This window comes from Rhinolophus ferrumequinum, chromosome 5, assembly GCF_004115265.2.
Source record: "Rhinolophus ferrumequinum isolate MPI-CBG mRhiFer1 chromosome 5, mRhiFer1_v1.p, whole genome shotgun sequence".
Classification (NCBI taxonomy): Eukaryota; Metazoa; Chordata; class Mammalia; order Chiroptera; family Rhinolophidae; genus Rhinolophus; species Rhinolophus ferrumequinum.
In genome coordinates, this window is record NC_046288.1 from 33,832,480 (window position 1) to 33,853,485 (window position 21,006).

The 21,006-nt window shown below is 41.2% G+C and overlaps 1 protein-coding gene across 1 annotated transcript in view; it reads left to right on the forward strand.

Moving 5' to 3' along the window:
• Nucleotides 1-7,474: 7,474 nt before the first annotated feature.
• FRAS1 (Fraser extracellular matrix complex subunit 1) overlaps nucleotides 7,475-21,006 on the forward strand; it is a 421,740-nt gene continuing 408,208 nt past the window's right edge. Inside the window, exons 1-2 of the mRNA XM_033106538.1 lie at nucleotides 7,475-7,992; nucleotides 16,471-16,502. Coding sequence (XP_032962429.1) covers nucleotides 7,920-7,992; nucleotides 16,471-16,502 — 105 coding nt within the window. The 5' untranslated portion in view covers nucleotides 7,475-7,919. The remainder of the gene's footprint in view (nucleotides 7,993-16,470; nucleotides 16,503-21,006) is intronic.

Consider the following 21,006-nt stretch of genomic DNA (forward strand, 5'->3'; position numbering starts at 1 on the left):
GCAGCATTCATCAGGATAGGCTGGATTATGCTGAAGTGACAAACAACCCCCAAATCTTTATTGCTTAACAAAATAAAGTTTATTTCTCACTATCCCTGTCCAGTGAGTGTTGTCAGGGGGCTTTGTTCCAAATAGTCATTCAGAGACTTGGGCTTTTTCAGGTTCCACCATCTTTTGATGCTGCAGTCGTAAGTTTTAGACTTCACTGAGGCAGGGGAAGGAAGCATTTCTATAGTTATTTTGGCCCCGAAATATCATAGTCCATTGTCTTAAACAGTGCTGTCTAACAGAAATATAATGTGACCCACATGTGTAATTATTTTGACTAACTTTATTGTTGTTGTTGTTGTTATGCCAAATTTGGAGGTAATACTTGTTTGCTAAGATTTGTTTTCCGTGCTTTAAATTAGGGTATACTTTACATACAGTAAAATTTACCCTTTCTAATGTACAGTTCTGTGAGTAGACAAACTTTGTAATTGCCATTTCAAACAAGTTTTACAATTCCATGTCTCCCCAAACTTACTCTGTGCCCTTTGTATTCAACACCCCGACCCCCCTGCCCCCCACCTCCTGCCCTCTGCGTCTGGCAACCACTGATCTGTTTTCTGACCCTGTGGTTGTGCCTTTCAAGGATGTCATGCGAGTGGACTCAGAATAGGTCATTTTTTGAGTCTAGCTTCTTTCACTCAGCATAATGTATTTGAGATTCACCCATGCTGTGGTGTGTATCAGTAGTTTCTTCCTTTTTGTTGCTGAGTATAGATGTACTACAGTTTGTTTATTCACTGCCCAGATCAGGGACATTTGGGTTGTTCCCAGTTTTTGGTGACTAACAAAGCCAATGTAAACATTCATGTACAGGTTTTTGTGTGAACATAGCTTTTCATTTCCCTTGGGTAAATATTTAGGAGTGTGGTGGCTCCATCATATGGTAACTTCATGTTTAACTTTTAAGAAATTGCCAAGCTGTTTTCCAAAGTGTCTGCACCAATTTACATTAACACCAGCAATATATGTGAGAGTTCCAGCTGCTGCACATCCTTTCCATTGCTTGATATTGCCAGTTTTTTTTTTTTTTAAAACCATTCTCGTTCATGTGTAGTGGACATATGTAAACCTAATTTTTCAGTAGCCACATTTTAAAAATGAATGATGATAAAGTTTGTTGTACTAATATTTTATGTTCAAACACTATGTTCAAAATACTATCATTTTAACAGGTAATATAAAAAATTAATGAGCTATTTTGCATTCTCTTGTGTGTACTAAGTCTTTGAAATATGATGTATATTTTATACTTGTAATACATCTCCATTTGGACTAATCACCTTTCAAGAGCTCAGTAGCCACATGTGGACAGTGGCTACTGTAGTGGACAGTGCAGGTCATTATCTGGTTACATGGTCCCATCTGTCAGAGGGCTGAGAAAATATGACATCCCATGCATTCAGGAAATGCTGGTGAGCACTGGCAATGTCTGTCACAAGGAAGAGTAGAGAGAAAGAAAGAATTTGGCTTCTTTCTGACATCATTAAAGTACTAAATTGAATCCAATTAGAAGGTTTTCTAAGGTTAGTCTTAGATTCTAGTCATGATGGACAGTAAATGCCATGTATAGTTTAAGCCAATTTGATATAGCTGATTCTGTTATTTTAAAATTTCTCCAATATGATTTTGCATTGTGCTATTAAATATGTATTATATGTAGAAGAATGAGAAAATATAGATAAGCTAAAAAGAGAAATTAAAATCACTTGGACTCTCAGAGATAATGTTTTGGTGTATGTCCTTTGAGATATGTGTTTATGGATATGTGTGTAAATGTATGAAGGTACATGTGTGTAAGCAAAATCATGGGAACATTGTATTATTATCTTATAACCTATGTTTTTCACCCAACAATATTTTAAAAATATCTTTCCATATAAATAAATATATGTTTAAGATATTTTTAATCTCTGTATAATATTCCTTTCTATGGAGGAATCACAATTTATTCAACATATTCTGTATTATATGTTGTTCAGAATATTTCTTTGTTTAAATTGAAGTGGGGCAAACGTGGTGTCTATTTTAGAATACCTTCTTAAGCAAAAACAAAGAGTATTTGGAAATTCTGTTGCCTTTCTCTCTTACCTCTTCTTTTTATACCGGGTCTCCTCTCAGTTCTTTCAGTAGAAATAAATGCAAATGGTAATATACAGCTCAGAATGGTAACTGAGTGATGAGTAAAATAAAAACATGTTAATAGTTTCCTATAAAGTGTTCAGTAATTCTTTTCCTATTGCCATGACCGTGTTGTACTTATTACCAGTAACGATTAACTAGGTAGGCTATTCAAGGTGTTCTAGGTGTAACTAGAAGATAATTGGTGATACAGAGAACACAAATGAAGTTTTTTTAAAAAATCAAGAAGTTAGTGTGTAATGGTAAAGTGCAGGATGAATCAGGTCCAGTTCTATAGGACTTTTATTTCTAAAACAAAAAACAATATAATATGTGCAGGAAAGAAGTTGATTAAATGTGCTGAGATGATCTAGTTCCTTTCCTGGATTAGTTGCTGTGACTGGTAATGCATTTTCAGGGACCTCTGATGCTTGGCTTCCTGCTGTGTTGTTATGGTAAGCACAGGGTGATAGTAAAAATATTAGTAACTGACCAATGAGAAAAGGGGCACCGACCAATGAGAAAAGACTCCAGCCTGCCACCTGCCACGACTGCTATGACAAAACCTGTGTGAGGATTGGGTAGCTGTCCCAAGTGGGAAAGATAAAACAGGAAACAAAGAAAAAACTTGGGGTTTTTGTTTATTTTATCCCGGAAAAAGAGTTCTAGATCTAAACCCTTTTTTCTTGGTTTCATTCTTGCATGTCCTCCCAGTGACACTGCTGGGGAAACTATCATTTCCCACAAAAGCAAATGGTAAATAGCCACTCCCTTTCTGGAAAGCAATATCCAAACTCAAAGAAAAGGATTAATATCCTGAATATATGAAAAACCCGTGCAATTCTACATAGAGTGAAACAACCCACTGACAGAGAAATAGAAAGAGGCCATTCAGGCACATGCACAAAGAAGTACAATAAATGTAAGAAAAAGTATTTTACATTACTAATAAGCAAAGAGATGCTGATTTTAAAAATACCTGTATTTCGCTTGTCTACCATCTGTGAAATGGCTAACTTGTGTCGGATATGGTGCTGAGCACTTTACCTTATTTAATGCAAATAAAGTCCTGTACAGTAGGCAATAATATAATGTCTATTTCATAGACAGGGAATCTGAGGTTCAGGGAGGTTAATATGCCTGGGGTGACACAGTTAATGAGTGTTAAGCAAAATGTTATTTTACCTTTTGAGATTTGCAAAGATTAAATGATAGTATCACAATGAAAAATATGCATGCCTTTGACCCAGGAATTTCACCTACAAAAGTTTATCCCAGGGAAATAATTAGGTAAGTGCACAAGGAACTTTTATAAAAACATTTTAGTGCTGTATTATTTATAACAGCAAAAAATTGGAAACAACATAAATGTTTTCCAAACAAGTGTTGACTAAATATGTAAAATCATATCCAGGCAGGGTGAACCCAAGCAGCACTTTAAAAGAATCAGGTGGATCAATACGACTTGACTTAGAAACTTGTGGCCTAGCTATATTGTTCAGCGGGAGAAAAAGGCAGGTTACAAAATAGCATGTAAACTCTGACTCTTATTTTTATAAAAAAGAATTATATTTAGTTAAGCAGAGAAAAATGTTGGAATGTGTTTGCTGTGGATATTCATGGTGAGGGGTTAGGTTATAGCAGAGTCCCTTCAGTTTGTACTTCTGTATTATTTGAATATTCTTTTGGATATAACTATTTGAAGCAGAAAAAAAAGCGACAAATATTGTCACATGCTGAAAGTGACAAACCAGAACAAATGCACTCACACTGTAGGAACATTCCCAGAGCAGAGATGGCACATATAGGAGAAAGATGTGATAGACGGCCCAAAGCATAGAGTGGGATTGTACAGAAAGAAGACAGTGAGAAGTATAGGAAAGGGGGAGGGGAGGGAGAAAGGGAAAGGAAAGCAAAGTAGAAGAGCGGGGAAGTGGAGTAAAGACAAGTTGGAGAAGCAGAGCAGTTGCAACAAACGTCAGCAAAGCCTGAGTGTTAGGGACAGTTCAACCTGAGTCCTTGCTGAGAGGCAAGAGAGTGTAGCTAAGGATAGTTGAGAGAGTCAAGAGCCCAGGCTCTGGAGTGAAGCAGTACAGTTAGTGCTCAGTAGCCGTGTGACACATTCTTGCCACTAGACTCTGAGAAGAAGGGCTAAGGCCCTTAGGGATTGCCATGCCTTCTGTATCGTTCTATTGCCCTGATGCAGACGCAGTGCATGCCATATGTTCCATGATGGCCAAGCAACAAGAAGTCATTAGTACCCAGGAGCCAACGTGCAGGTGACCCCAGTGGCCAGGGGCCAGGATGTGACTGAGAAATAAACTTTTGTTTTAGGACACTGCAATTTGGGGGTTTACCTGTTGTTATAGCTAGAGTTGCTTGCTCTAATATGCTTTGTCATTTCTTAGCTGTCTGATTTTGGACTGATTACCTAACTCTCTGAACATCAATTATCTCTCCTGTAAATGGAAATAATAATAGCGTCTATCTCACAAGGTTATTGGAGGATGGAATGGGAAACTGTGCAGTGTTAGGCACAAAGTATTCAATATGTGTTAGCTGTTATTGTTGTTGTTATTACTATCATTTACAGCAGTAATTGATAAATCAATTTCCCAAAACAGGCAGCAACAAGGCCAGGGAAACGTCAATAGTGGACAGCAGGGCCAAGCCAAGGAGATACTGTGGGACATGTTAACAGAAGTTGTGGAATCCAGGCATGTGAATGAAAAACACTGAAGATATAGACCAACATATCTGTGGCTAGTGAACTGCCAACTTCCTGTCAGTGGAAGCATTGGTTTTTGAAGCATTCATAAGTAACAGCTTATTAGAGATAAGCTAGTTATGAGTAGTTGCATATCTATAAAAATGCTCACAAAAACTTCCGTCATAATGAAACAGGTTATGCTAATATAATTCTTTTCCCAACAATTTAAATGATCATAGAAGGGTGCTAGAAATGCCTAACATTACCGATTTATTGGTTGACCCTTTCAACCATCTTGGGACAGGGACTGTGGGGCTACCAGCTCTCTCTCTAGTTGGGATAGAGGGAGTGTGCCCTGCGCTGGCTGGTGGTGGAGGGGGAAATGTTAGGTATAAATATAGCATATAAGGCATTCAGGGCAACTTGGTGGTGCTGTTCTCCCTCCCTCCCCTCCTTCTTTCATTTCCTTTCCTTTTTAAAAAGCAGCACATTTGCATTTAGCACAAGAATAACAGATGTCTTATTGAGACTAATTTGAGTGCCATGATTGTATGATTTTTTAAATAAAATAAAATTGATTCTTGAAAGAACAAATTGTCTAAGTTACTCCCAGTCAGTGGTGGCTACAAAATTTCTATAAAAAGGGGTTTGGGTTGGTAACATGGTTGACGGAGTGTGTTCCAAGCTGAGTTTTTACAGCACTTTACATGGGATTGAGAAAACATCAACTTTCTAGATAAAAGAGGGGAGGGGATTCTTTGTTGAGTGGAGTGTTTAAGACATCCAACCCCACTTGACAGGACCACTGCTCTCAGGGACTTACTATTTTGCTCCACTCATTCTTTCAACAAATGTTTAATAAGCACCTACTATGTGCTTCAGATACAAAGGTGATAAACAGTCTCTGCCCCTGAGACAGCCACAGCCCAGGAGAGACTGAGGTTGAGTTACAGAACCCCAGTGACTTCTCAGTACTCAAAAATCAGTGCTAGGTTGCCAGAGATTCCCTCTTTGCTCTGGCTAAATAGTAATAATCATAGGGATCTTTCAGTTACAACTTAATGCATTTTTCTGAACAGCGAATTGGTCCAAGTAGCACCAGTGCGAATTAGAACCTCCCGCCTCTTTATGGTCGTTGTGAAGACTGGAAACATGTGGGACCCCCACTGTTTCACTTCTTGGCGTTCAATGATTGGACAAACTCTACTCCCTGGACAAACGCCCCTCCAACAGGTTGGTCCATCACAAGTCAACTGAAGGATCATGGATATCTCTTCTCTGGGCTGGTAGAACCCAGCCAGCATCTCTCAGATGCCACCATTCTCATCTTATAAAATACTTAACTTTAGATCAGCTATTTTTATTTGGTCTTATAAAAATAGCTTCCATCACTTAGTCGTGACCGAGAATCAAGGCCTCTGCTCTTCAAGTATGCGCCGGGAGTCTGCCTTGCCCTGACATTTACTTTCTAGTCATTGGCATTTGGGGCGCGGCTGGAGTCACCGCGCCAAGACCGCGTAGAGGAGAGGTAAAGGTGCATTCGCGGTGGGAGGCCCCACTAGGACCTACATGCCAAGATACTCCCAGGCTGCTGGTTAAACCCAGGATGCGACGACTGAGGGTGCCAGAGTGAGGAAGATCGATCAGGTCCGCCTCACGCACTTAGTCTAGCAGGAGTGGTGCGGGTAGAGGGGTGGGGGTAGCGCCAGGTCCCTTGAATGTGGGCATACCCACTCCAGAATGGGTCCCTCTTCAAGTGACGGTGTGGACCAGGTTCGCAGGCCCTCGCTGTGCCAGAGCAAAGACCACGCCATCTTCTCCCCACCCCACCCCTCCCTGGTGTGACCACTTTTGATCCCGCCCCAGACAAAGGCAATCTGAACTCTAGCAGAATGAATAAGGGGATCAGGTTGCTCTCGGCTTCCCCTCACCCCCTCCTCGCCTCTCCCCTTCCCCACGTGACTCTCTGGAATCTTTGCCAAAGCTCGGAGTCCCTGGGTCCATTTTCAAGCAGAGCAAATGAGGGAGGAAGGAGGGGAGGAAGGCGGAGCCCGTGTGTCTTTTAAACGCGGAGATACGGAGGGGCCCTGATTTTGTGCGTTTCCGGGCTCTCTCGTACCAGTGGCTTTGAGTTCGGGCGTTCTTTCCAGCCTCTGTAGCTCTTTCCTCCGTGCATTTAAAATTATGGCTCCGCCTCCACGCCCGTAATCACACCTCGACCCCGCAGACCAGCTCCTCGGTGCTCGGTGCAGAGGCGGCTGTTAGCTTGGAGCAAGCCGCGCCCCCGCAGCCCTCCTTACCCAGGCGAGGGGCGGGCGCGAGAAAGTAGCAGCAGCGCCCCCCGCGCCGCCCGCCGGGGTCTTTCGTCGGAAGCTTTCCAACAGTCTGCTGCAGGGAGCGCAGCCCCAGGCGGCGCCGTGCGGCTGCAGCGCGGGCAAGTCCCGGGAGCTGCCCGCAGCGCGGCACAAAGTTTCCTGCGAGCGGCCCCCGGCGGCCAACATCCGCGGAGCTGGGTAGCCGGGCGACGAAGGAGGGGTGGGCGGGTCTTTCCCAGCTCCTGGCGACCCCCGCTGCTGACGCGGCGCGGAGGGAGAGTGTCAAGCGAACTTTCAAAAGCTGCTACATTCGAACCAGCGCCAGGATCTCCACGGTGGGGGACCCTGGAGCGGACGGGTCAGGCCTAAGGGACATGCTGGGAGATCCGACCAGCGGGTGATCCGCAACTTTCCGGCGAGACTGCTGCGGAGAACTGCGCTCTGCCTCTTCTTTTATTCTCCCAAGCTCTGCCCACGCTGGCGTCCTGCTTCGCTGGACAGCTGGGCAGTGAGTGAATTGAATTCCCCGTCCGCCCCGGCGCCTCCGGGCAGATGTGAGTGTCGCTCTCGGTCCGTGCACCGTCTCATTTCCCAGGAGGTAATCGTCGGCGGTCCCCCCGCCCTCCGTGCGCTCTGGTTCGGGGCGCTGAAGCCAGCGTTTTGGCGGTGAGCCGGTTCTTGGATGCTGAAGGCTGGGCTCCTGCAGCGTGGGTGCTGAAGCAGCAATGGGTGTCTTGAAAGTGTGGCTCGGGGTGGCCCTAGCATTGGCGGAATTTGCAGTATTGCCTCATTCTGAAGGTGAGAGAACGGTGCCTTTTGTGTGTGTGTGTGTGTGTGTGTGTGTGTGTGTGTGTGTGATCATGCTGTTTGAAAAGCCCAGCAGGTTTACGGTATTGTGGCTCGGGTGGAAGTTTTCTGGGATGGGTGGGTGGGAGTGGAACTGGCGTGGAATTTTTCTGGTATTTCTACTCCCGATTGTTTTACATTCGGATTACAAGCACGCCTACAGCCTCCCTTTCTGCCCTAAGTGTATTTGTGTGGGTAGGTGCCCGATTGAGGTGGCATCCTGAAATCGGATTCTCTTTTTTCCTCCCCACTTCCCCGCTGCTCCCAATGGAAAACAACTGCGTGGTGAGGAGCGAGCAATTGCTCTTACCTGTGTAAAAATACGTCTGCTTCTATGGGACATACAATCCAGTACGTTACGCCCTCTCCCCCCTCCGCCCCACGACTCCTGGTCCCGATAAGTCTCCCATAAAGTCCAGTAAAGATTTTATAACTAGTTGGTTAGAGCGTGTTTTGGACGAAGGCAAATCAGTTGCACTAAAAGAAACCTCCCCAGTACAGAGAGGCACGAGCTTGCCTGCCGTGGAAAACAAGTGGTTAATAAGTTTTGCTTCATTCTCTTACTTTGTCCTCGGTCTCCAGATTTTCCTCCGGGGCTCCCACCTACTGGAAAACCCCTGAGCCGGGAGAGAGAAGGAAGACTGTGGGAATTGTCGCCATGATAGCAAAAACAAGCTGGACTCTGGGAATTAAATGAATCAATAAGTAAATCAAGAGTTTGAGGGTCCTGGGATGGCGGGTCCTGGGACGCCAGGCCCGTGAGCTCCCACCTGCTCCGAGGAGCTGGGAAAGTCACCTAGCTAGTGCTTGGGGAGGGGGAAGGGCGCCAGCGGGCTGAGACCAAGACGGCTTAACCCACAGCACCCGGCACTCGAGAGGTTTCCACTCGCAGCCCCATTCATTATTCATAGAGCTGCGGGAAGAAGAGTTCACCTGCCCCACCGCAAATCTGAGCCGCAGCCTCGGAGGCGGCAGGCATGGGGCGGGGCGCCTTCTCTGCCCTGGTGCCAGGTGAGGGGGGCTCGCGGGAGCCCCGGCGCCGGAGTCCGGACGGCGGGAGGCACCGGGGAGGACAAAGCCCTGCCTTGGATAGACCTCCAGCCACCAGGGCATCTGCCTTTTCCTTGCTAGTTTTCCGGGAGAAAGTGGCGTTGCCTTGGAAGTCCATGCAAAGCAATGGGGACTTTCTGGTGGCTAAAGGTACCACCTGCCTGCACCCTCCCGGGAAGTATGTCAAGTGTGTACTAACCCCAGGAAAAGCACGCCTGGGGCCTATGCAGCCTTCCTTCAAACAAGGCATAACCTGTAGAAACATGTCTTTATTGTGTATGTGCGCGTGTGTGCACACTTAAAAAAAACACACAAAACTTATATGGCTTAATTATGATAATAAGCCAGATGGCTAGAGTCAACCCAGGCCACCCAAATCTGAACTTGAGACCTAAAAAATTTACGTTTTCACGTGGTGGTGGCAGTTTCTTATTTAGAATCATATCCCAGTAACGCGGAAAACGTGCTCTCTCTCCCTGATAGCTCACCAGGGGGCAGTTGGAACGAGGCAGTTTTTCAGAACCAAATCTCTTGAATTACAAAAGCCATTATTATTAAGAGACTGCAGGGTTCACTCTTTAGAAGACTGGTTAATATATTGGGCAAAGTTTAAGAAACTCCAAAGCCTTTTGATGGGGGAGAAGGAGATCAGGGCGCGAGGGGCGCTATTCCTCCAAAGATTTCTTGGAAACTTTGCTGCTTATTGTTTCATCCCACCTTCAAACCATTCTAGAATCATTTCACAAATTGGATTGATAGATGTCTGAGAGTTTCATCTAAGTCATAATGATGCTTATCTAATATTGAATGAATGAATGATGAATATAGGCATTTATTGAGTGCGTTATTTGCCTGGCACTATGCTAAGCACTGAACATACTTTATCTCATTTAATTAATTTAAGTGATATCAATTCTACAGCCCCCAAATCAGCTGTCATCAGATGAGACCTTTGATTTGGGTCTGTCAGACTTTTCTTTATCTCTTAAAAATAAGAGCATTGGGATCAAGGATGGAAAGCTTTTAAGTATAATATCACAGAGATTTCTGCAAGTTTTTCTTATTACCCTTGGCAATGATTTTTAAAAATGGAAAAGAAGTATTCACATGTGTGCTTCTCTTGGTGTGACCTACCCTGTGACACTTTGCTGATCAGGCTATGACATAATTATTGTTTCTTCTCGGTGCTCAGAGAGCATGTCATACATGCTCCTAGGACACCAGTTAATAGTTCTACAATTATTGTTGATAAAGGTGTGGTTTCCTTCTTCCTTAGCTGTGTGCTCACTGAGGGGCTAGGATGTGCCCTAGTTATTTTTATGTCTCCAACTCAGCTCCTGGTGTACAGTAGGTGCTAAAAAATATTGGTCAGATGAATGACTATTGCCAAATCACATTCTTTTGAATTAAGATTAGACTGGCCTCCATGATAAACTGCTGTATGACCTTGAATGAACCACCTAACTTTTTTGGGCTGTGGTTCTGTCATTTACCAAATGCAGAAGTCGGCTAGGTGACAGCTCTAAAATACTTTGTTAATCACCCAGCATAGGAAAAGAAAGATCAACATTTGCTGTCTTATTTGTGGCCAGTTGCATCTTTCTCATTCTGAATTTTAATTATTAAAAGAAAAATGAATTTTTACAAGCAAATTATTGGCAGTGATAATTTATATTGTCTTACATTGCCACGCTGATGAACTACTATGACTTGAGAACTTTATAAAATCAAGATGTTACAGAGGAACTTCTAGCAAACATAGCTGCTTTCTGCATTAGACTAGCTCTGCCATGACATTTTCCGGAGAAGCACATCTTGAGTTATGTTCATCTGTGGAAATCCAGTGAACTTACACTGGATAGAACATGTTGACTTGGGTATAGGGAAAGATAACTGGATTGGAGGTTAAGAGAACTGCGTTCTAGCCTGTGTCCCATCACTCACCATGCGACTTTAGCCAATCCCACAATCTTCCAGACTTTTTCTATAAATGCCATTAACAGAATACTGGAAAGGATCATTTGATAGATAGTGTATTTTATTAACGGGTGTATCAGCATATTTGGTTCCATTCTTGGCTGGAGAGTTTCTTCTGTGTAAGACTTAATGCTTAAAACTCAATATTAAGGAAGAGAAGACATTGGCTGGGAAAAACAGTCTGTCTCTTCATCCTTTCATTCTACAAATTGTTACTGAGAGCTTATATATCAGGTTATGTCTGGTAGGGTGATACAGACATAAAAATATCATAATGCCTGCCCTCAGGAGTTTAAATACCCAGAAATTGTTAATACAAGTAAACTAGCTAGCAGTTAGGGATATTGGAACATTGGTCCTTGGTAGATTTCCCAATATTGAGTAAAGCAACTTGGCATCTTTTGGCTTTGGCAACTACCTGCTGGTGGAAATGAAAAGCTGTTGCATTGTCGTAGGCTCTTATTTCAATCATAGTACATTTCTTCTCTGGGGATTGGAGTCTGGGTGTTACCCACCACATATACATTTTTTAAATGAGGGCACAGACAACAGTATTCACTGCTATAGACTTGAGTGGCAATATCACTCAATTTTGCTCAGGCACAAGTAGTCATAAAATACGCCACCACATGACTCAGGAGAGGGGACTTCAACATGGCAAAGTTGGAGTCATGTGCCAAATCTTACGATAGTTCAAAAACAGTTGGCCCATTTTCATTTTAACTCCTTTATTAATTGATCTGAATCCTGGTTGATAATCAGGATGTGAGCTGTCCTGTCACTCCAGAAAACAGTTCTATTTTAAGTATTCCACAGTGCACAAGCCATACGCTGAATTACAACACAACATAAAGCTCGAACACTTAAATGCCAGCTTGTGGCTGCTTGTTCCTAATGAATCGTATTTTTGTGATACCATAGTTTCCAAATCTCTTCATATCTTATGGTCATATCTGCCAAGATTTCTTTCAACTAATGGGCCTGACATTTTGTGGCCCTTGGATTTAACTTCTCTAATTTACCCAATTTACCAGTTACAGTTTCTACAGTGAACAGTTGTAGAATGTGAGTACTGGTGCAAATTATATCTCAAATTTCCTCTGAAAACTTTAGGTTTTACATAGGCACCTCATGAAAGAGTACACTATAATGTGCAAAAGGGCTTAAAAAATACATTTACTTATTTATATGAATATGAAGTAACGTTTTACCTATGTGACCTGCAAGAAAGGAGCCAAACACATGGGAGGAAGATCTCAGGATCTCAGCTTCCTTCTTTGCACTGTATATGATCACGTCACACTGCAAAACTTCATGCACTTTCTCATAGGGTTTTAGAACTTAAATTACCGAGCATCTCAGATGTATTTGGTGTCCCGAAACTGGCAAAGTTCTTGGTCAGAGAACTCTAGCTCCTGTTGTCTCATGTTTCCTGTTTTCCCTTGAAGAGGGCCTGTTTGTCCTTCTAGATGCGTACCATCTGTCAAGATTCACCTTGAGAAGTTTACTTGAAGTTCAAACAAAGTCATAAATTGAAACCTCAGGTAGAGCTGCAGTCATTTCAGTATTCCTTAAGAAAATAAGTGACGAGTGGAGTGAATGACTTTGGTGTCCATATTATGAGTTGATAGATTAATGAGAAGGCTTCTGTTCTGGTGCAGAACCCTAAGCTGTCCCCGGTACCTGATGCCGGCAAACCTCCTGACTTTATCTAACGGCGGGTGTGGAGCATGGGCCAGTGTGGGGGGAAATACGCTTGCTTGGAGGACTGCATCTAGCCAGGGGTGGTGATAAATGTTTGATAGGACTGAGCATCAGTGGAATGCTTTCTTTTCTCTAGAGAGTAGAAATGAGGTTTTGGAAGCTGTGTTAATGGAGCCTCATTTGTGCAGCTGCCTTCCGGGTAGAGCTGTTTTGTTTTAGGAAAGCCCTCCGAAGGCAAAGCTTATTTCTTTTGGAATTGTCCATCATCAAGTGACCCAAATTGAGTCATGTCCTTTTCCTAATGATGGAATTTACTAATAGTTACACATCATTTTGACTTGTTTCTCTAGCAGATATTTGGCTTAACCAAGGATGGTGCCACACTGACTGCTGCTTTGTACATATATTTTTTATGTTGCAGTGAGTTTGTAATATCCATCTAAAACTTCCAGAAATGGGTTTTGATGTGGGTACTTGGCTACTTCTTAAGATACTACTTCTTAAGATTTCTTGTGGAGATTTGAAAAGATACTGGCTCGTAGAAGGTAATTGTATAGAGGAGGGCCATCCTAAAATTATTTGAGGATGATCTTATTCAAATGGTTAAATTTTGTTTGTTTATTCTAAAGGTTAAATTGCACCTAAGTCATCTTTATGTTTATTTTTAAACATCAGAAGTAATTAAATATGTCCATTTAATTTAGAAATGAATTGTGTTTATATATATTTATTTGAGCTATAGATGATTATTTATATATACATATGCATATATATCATATATGATTGTATATAATTTTATATATGTATATAGGAGATATATATATATATATATATATATATATATATCCTACATATATAAGGACATACCATACCATACCATATATAAGGACATATGACATACCATAGACTGAAATACTAAATCTTGGAAAAAGAATTTCTTAAAGAAAAATAAGACCGTTAGGAAGAATTTCTTCCCAAGGTTTTTATCTGAAGTCATTCTTATTTGAATGTCAAGGGCACAAAAGTCATTTCAATAAATTTGCCCACAGAGATCTTTGATTCAAGCCCCAAGTATAAATAGCGATCTCATTTTCTCTGAAGATTGTACTTAATTCCATTATTGGTGGATAAGATAGGCCAGTACTTTCTTGAGAAGTTGATATTTTTGACATGTCATGAATGATCTATTAGAGGCCACTCACTGTAGTAAAATGTGTCCTTCCCTCTTTGGACACCAAGGATGGCACATTGTCAAGATGGGCTTCTGCTAGTCCAATCTGTTTTGCAATCTCAATTTCTGAGAGTAGCTGTTAGCACACTACCCATGTGTTTCTAGGTTAAATCATCACCTATTGTGCTGTTCAAAAATTGGTTGAGAACATGTGTGTTCTTTTTAAATTAGCATGGTAATTTTGTATTGTTTTCAAATATAAAACTTGGAAAAGATTTATTTTATGATACACTAGTTATTCAGAATATATAGGCTATCCCATTCAAATTCTTCCTTCTTTTCCATAAAGAAGCAAATTATCTGTTGCTTTCTATTTGGTGCTTAAAGAGTAGAAAATATAAAGAAGTGTCCGTTTACAGCCCATTAGTAAAATAAACTGAATGCAAAGAGGGTGAATCTTGGAGATCAGGAGCTGAATAGAAGGGTTTTTTTCCCCCCAACCAACTACAGTCTACACCACTCTCCTGTAAAATGTTTTTTATTTTTTTGTTTTTTTTTAATTAAAGTTTATTGGGGTGACAATTGTTAGTAAAGTTACATAGATTTCAGGTGTACAATTCTGTATCACATCATCTATAAATCCCGTTGTGTGTTCACCACCCAGAGTCAGTTCTCCTTCCATCACCATCATTTGATCCCCTTTACCCTCATCTACCACCCCCCTCTCCCCTATTACCCTCTGGTAACCACTAAACTATTGTCTGTGTCTATGAGTTTTTGTTTCTCATTTGTTTGTCTTGTTTTTGGTTGTTTTTGGTTTATATACCACATATCAGTGAAATCATATGGTTCTCTGCTTTTTTGGTTTTACTTATTTTGCTTAGCATTATAATCTCAAGATCCATCCATGCTGTCACAAATGGTCCTATTTCATCTTTTCTTACCGCCAAATAGTATTCCATTGTGTATATATACCACAACTTCTTTATCCATTCATCTATCGAAGGACATTTTGGTTGTTTCCATGTCTTGGCCACCGGAAATAAAGCTGCAATGAGCATTGGAGCACACATGTCTTTATGTATAAATGTTTTCAGATTTTTTTGGTAGATACCCAGTAGAGAAATTGCTGGGTCATATGGTAATTCTATTTGTAATTTTCGGAGGCACTTCCACATTGCCTTTCATAACGGCTGCACCAGTCTGCATTCCCACCAACAGTGTATGAGGGTTCCTTTTTCTCCACAGCCTCTCAAACACTTGTTACTATTTGTCTTATTGATGATAGCCATTCTAACTGGGGTGAGGTGATATCTCATTGTGGTTTTTATTTGCATTTCTCTGATGATTAGTGATGTTGAGCATTTTTTCATATGTCTATTGGCCATTTGTATGTCCTCTGGAGAAATGTCTCTTCAGGTCTTCTGCCCATTTTTCAATTGGGTTGTTTGTTTTTTTGTTGTTGAGTTTCATGAGTTCCTTGTATATTTTGGATATTAGCCCCTTATCGGAGGCACTGTTTGCAAAAATCTTCTCCCATTCAGTTGGTTGCCTCTTTATTTTGTCGATGGTTTCTTTTGCTGTGCAGAAGCTTTTAGTTTGATATAGTCCCATTCATTTATTTCAGTTTTTACTTCCCTTGCCTTTGGTGTCAAATTCATAAAATGCTCTTTGAACCCAAGGTCCATAAGTTTAGTACCTATGTTTTCTTCTATGTAGTTTATTGTTTCAGGTGTAAAATGTTTTAATATCCCTAAAGAGGAACATATTGTGTTAAAGGCATGTAATAGATGATCAACCAGATACCTGAGTGGATGCCTACTATGTGAAGAGTTAGGGAAACAGTAGTAGCAGTCCCTGTCCTAAGAATACAAACACAGGTAGTGGGGTAGATGCGATCGTTCCACATCCTTAGCAAGGCTGCCACAAGGAAGCACACAAGAAGGAATTCACACACGGATGCTGTAGCACAAAGAGCTCAAAGGACACTGAGCATAATTCTGTGGGCTGGAAAGCTTCATGAAGGAGACGAGATCATGTTCCATGAACTTGAATAAACCAAATGCATCTCTGCAGGAAAGGAAAATGAGCAAAAGTAATGAGATTATCAAAGGATTATCACAGGATCCTAAATTGGCCTCATGAGTTGGATTGGAGAATCTGTGTAAGCAAAGAGTGGCAGAGAAGCCTGGATAAGTAAAATGGTACTGGATTATGGAGGCTTTGCTGATTTATCATAAATGAAAATAGACAGTATATTTATAGCATGCTTTATAAATACATTTTTTTTAAAACTCAAATAGTAAGTTTTAATGATGTTTTGCCTCATGTGTGTCCAAGAACTGTTATTTTGGTGTGTGGGGTTATTTCCACAGGGGCAGAATGCCCCAACCTTTAATATTTTGGAAAAAGGCTCAGTTTCCAGATTACGATGCATTTAGAGGCAGTTTTTGCCTAATTCTGACTGGACAGTGCCTGTTGGTTTATTATGCATCTCTTGTAATTCTTGTTTTTTTTTCCCCCCACAGGTGCTTGTGTCTATCAGGGTTCCTTGTTGGCGGTAGGTCATTTTTAATACTTTTGGTTTATTTCTTTTGAATGTAAAATGCCTGATTGAGGTTACTGAGTGAGTGAGGTGACCCTAACATTGTAAAATAATGTTTATTTTCCTTCACAGTTTGAGGATTATCCCTCATCCTGGAACAATCATACTCAATTACTTAATACTTTTTCCAGAGTGAATTAGTTCCATTTGTATACTCAGATATTGGAAGAAAAATTTAACCCCCCAATGCACAATTTACATTCCATAGCTGTCCTTTGTGTGCTTTCTATCAGAGAGAAAATTAGATCCCATGCTCTTGTCAGATATGAACTAGGACACAGATTGTTTATCTTCCTGTTGCATTTGCCTTCTTCCTTTGAACTGCCTCCAAAAAAGTATGATTATTAAATTGAGTACTATATGGAGGATTCCTGACTATTGCTTGGAATTAATGGATTTAAGATTTGGTAAACAACAAACAAATTAACATTTCTATCTCTGAAGCTTTGCCATAGAGAGTAGAATTGGTTTTGAATTTAAAGTCGGGATGACTTGGGGGAAAAGCGGAGGCAAGTCTCATGCTTTTTTTTTTCATTAATAATGTACTATGGTGCATAACAGTGTGTTAAAGCCTTATTGAAAAAACTGTCTATGCTCCATCAACTCTAATAAATGGTGTGACAAGTCATTCTTCACCACTTTTTTATTCTGGTTTAATAAATGCTATAATAAAAACAGAACTGAGATGGTTGGAAAGGGTTTGCTCATTTACATTACAACTTGTAATGTAAATTCGGCTATTGACATGTGTGATATTAATGTCATCTTGGATTACCTTTGTGGTGTTGAAATGGATGAGAAATATCTGAAATATCCAAGAGTCTAGATAATCGTGGATATTCACAGTAATATTCTTGAATCTGAACTTTATGTAATATTGTTACTGCACTGGAGATTTGTGGTTTTTTTCTTCCTTATGTTTTTCTATTAAAGAATCAGGAGAATACCACTTCCTCTCTCTTTCTTATTCCATGCCTTTAAAAGCCTACTTTTCCTTCCGTGTATTCTTTAACACATTTTAGGATTCATTTTAAAACCAATGTGCTATAAAGTAAATCATCAGTTTTGGGGAACTCTGGTAGCTATTATTGACAAGTCAGTTATCCATGTTAATACAAAGAGGATTGCTTATTGTACAGACTGCTTCAAAATTTTTCAACATATTTTCATAGGTATCGATTTATCTACATAGACCACTGAATAGACCACTGAATACAATAGACCACTGAAACAGGCAGGTCACATATTATTTTATACCCTTCCCCTTTTTAATAAAGAACTAAGGATGAGAGAGTGGTTAAGAGATTTGCTCAAGGTCATTGACCATCAAGGGGTGGACCAGAACAAAACAATCTGTCTTCTTTCTGTTATTCTGCCTGAAGAAAAGTGGCTGGACTATCTTCTATATTTGATACTGTTGTGTGTCATTGTACGTTTGAATAGGAAAGTATCAAGTACTTGGAGAGGTACTTGACCAAGTTAAAAGAGAAGCTGTGTAGTCCATTTGCATTTGACAGGTGGTCTTGCTCCCCGCCATTCCATGCCCCAGCTGATGTCCCGGCTTGTGGCTGCCTAGGGACAGTAGGCCATGCTCTCTGGCACCCGCACACTCCTGACCCTTCCAGTTGGCTTCTTTGTTTACCAAGACTCTGCTACTTTTGTTCCTAAATCTCCTCAAGTGTTATGTAATTATTGTTATAGGTATGCCATTCAGTCAGAAAGGCAATACACGTATCACAATAATAAAGATTGTTATTAAACAAACATTTTATTGAGTGACAACTGTGCACCTGCTCTTCTAGGCAGTAGGAATGTGTCAATGAGCAAACAGACAAAATCCTTGCCCTCAAGAAGCTCAAAAAAAATTCTAGTGTGTAAAATTTATAGTATGTCAGATAAGTGTTGTGGAGAAAAACAATATGGGGGTGGAGAGGCAGTAAAGGCTGGCTGGAGCAAAGAGGGCTCCTTGAAATAGGATGAGAGGGAAGCCCGCACTGTGAAGGTGATCTCTGAACAAAGACCTGATTATAAGAGCTGGCTCCCCAGATACCCAGGGGAAGAGAATTTCAAAGAAGGAGTACCGTAGGTGTGAAGTCTGAAGCGGATGTTTGCTTGGCTTTTTGAAAAAGTGCATGGCGGTCAAAGTGGCTGGGGTATGTGATCCAAGGTAGGGTGACAGGAGATAAGGTCAGAGAGGTGGGCAGGGGACAGAGAATGTGGGATCTTGCATGGACTTTAATTTGTCCTTTCAGTAAGGTGGGTGAGCCATTGGAGGAGCTAGAGAAGAATGACAAAATCTGACTTATAGTTTAACTAAACTGATGAAATGTAAATGTGAAAAGAAATATCATTCTTGTTTCTAGGGAAACAATGTTGAATACTTTAAAAAGACTCTATAGAGGTGAGTCACTAAAAATTTGCTGTCAAATTAAGTGTGAGGAAAAACAACTATAGAAGATTGGGGAAAACACAAAAATCGAGAGAAATCCTGCATTTGGATTTATTTGCAATCACTAAGTTTTCTTTCCATTTTAAGGAACTTCACAATGGAAATGGAGATGATACACTGTGGAGCTAGTTAATTGCATAACTCATTGCTGCTCTCTCTCTGCATGACCCGGTCTTACGAAAAGACATTGCACCTCCATCAATGAAAATGAGTAAATGCACATTTACGTATTTTGATTTAAAATAAGGAGTTTAAGAACATTTCTATACTATGCTAGCATTAAATAACTCTCTGGGTGACAGAATATTTACTATAAGAGGTTTCCCAGTTGGGAGCTGGCTCTGAGGACGGTGGTGTGGTGTCCCTGTCCCAAACCCTGTAAATTCCACCCACACGCATTTTAGAAGTAGGAGTGACTTCAGAGATCATGTAGTCCAAACTCTCCATTTTATAGGTGAGGAAACTGGGGCACGGATGTGGTGTTTTTGAGCTTCTTTCATTTCTCAGGTGAGTAACCAGAAGTGGAGAGTGTATCTGGTTGAAAATGGCATCAGCCTTACCCAGGAGAATTCCATAAAACATATCAAGTAAATGAGAACACGGATGGATGTAGGCACTGGCTGCTAGCTGCTAACTCTTGACCTGTCTTGTGAGGATTCTTCCCACTGATACCTTGTCAATCTCATCACTTGTTGCCTAGGCAGCTGCCAGATACAGTGGAACATTCATGGCCCTTGTAGTTCGATAGACCTTGTTTCGATTCTTCCTCATCTGCTGCAAACCAGCTCTGTGACCTAGAGCAAGTTAAATAACCTTCCCGAATCTCTATCACCTCCTGTGTGAAATGGGATAAATAAAGCCTCTCCTGGAGGGTTTTTGTCGAGTAAGAAGATAATGAGGGGAAGACATTCAGATGCAGTGCCTGGCATGTGCTTTTCCACCCTGACAAATCCTCTTTACCAACCAAGAGGAAGAAAGACAGGTATTAAACACTTACTACGTATTTTATACTCTCAACAGTCAGGAAATAGCTTTTGTCTTTACAGATAGGGAAACCGAGGCTCAAAAAGTCTAGGTCACTTGTCCACAATTACACAGCTAGTCAGCGCTAGAGGAGGAGAGGGTTCAAACTCAGTTCCAACTCTGAAGCCATTTCTCCGAGCATGGTGTTTCTCACGGCCAAGCCAGCCTGCTTGTTATCTCCAAACACACTAGCTTATTTCACCTTCAATCCTGTGTGCCCAACCCCTCCCTGCAGCGCCTGCCACGCAGTTGTCTCTGCCAGTCTCTCTCCTGATCTGCAAAAGCCAACTGTCCCTGGCTAACCCCTTCCCATTTAACTGAGGCTCTTTTGTGCTAGTGAGCACGAAATTCACCACACCATGCAAGAAACATGTAGGGGGTCCTTCCATCTTAAAAATAACACACACACACACACACACACACACACACACACACACACACCCAACAGTGGGCTGTGTTTCCTAACTTTTGATAACTCTATGGGCATGTGGTGACATTCTGGGGTGATTTGGTTCTAAGCCATATGTAGCTATCTCTCACTTATGTACTGACTTCAGGGGCCTCCCTTTTTGTTTCTTTAACATTCTCTATCTTTCATTTCTTCCCATTCCTCAGGTCAGAAATTACCAGAAGGGACTCAAAATACCGAGCAAGTTTCTATACTTTGAGAAACACTGACTAATGTATTTTGGGGTGTGCTTCTTACCCCATAATACCTCTGCACTCCTGGGCTCTCAGGACTTTCTCTAAAGGCAGCCCTTGTGGAAGAGAGTGTGACTGTTAAGTTAGAAATACATCGGAAAGAAACTACCTAGTTAATATGTTTAGCTGTGATGGGCATTGAGTGAGAGGAGGAAATTAAATTTTGTATTTCAAAATTTCCACATATTTTCTGTTCTTTTTCAACTCTGAGTTAAAAGAATTTAACTTTCTTTTGGTATCACCACAAGCAAACAATTCTCCTTTATTAGGGTCTTCCTGGAGATG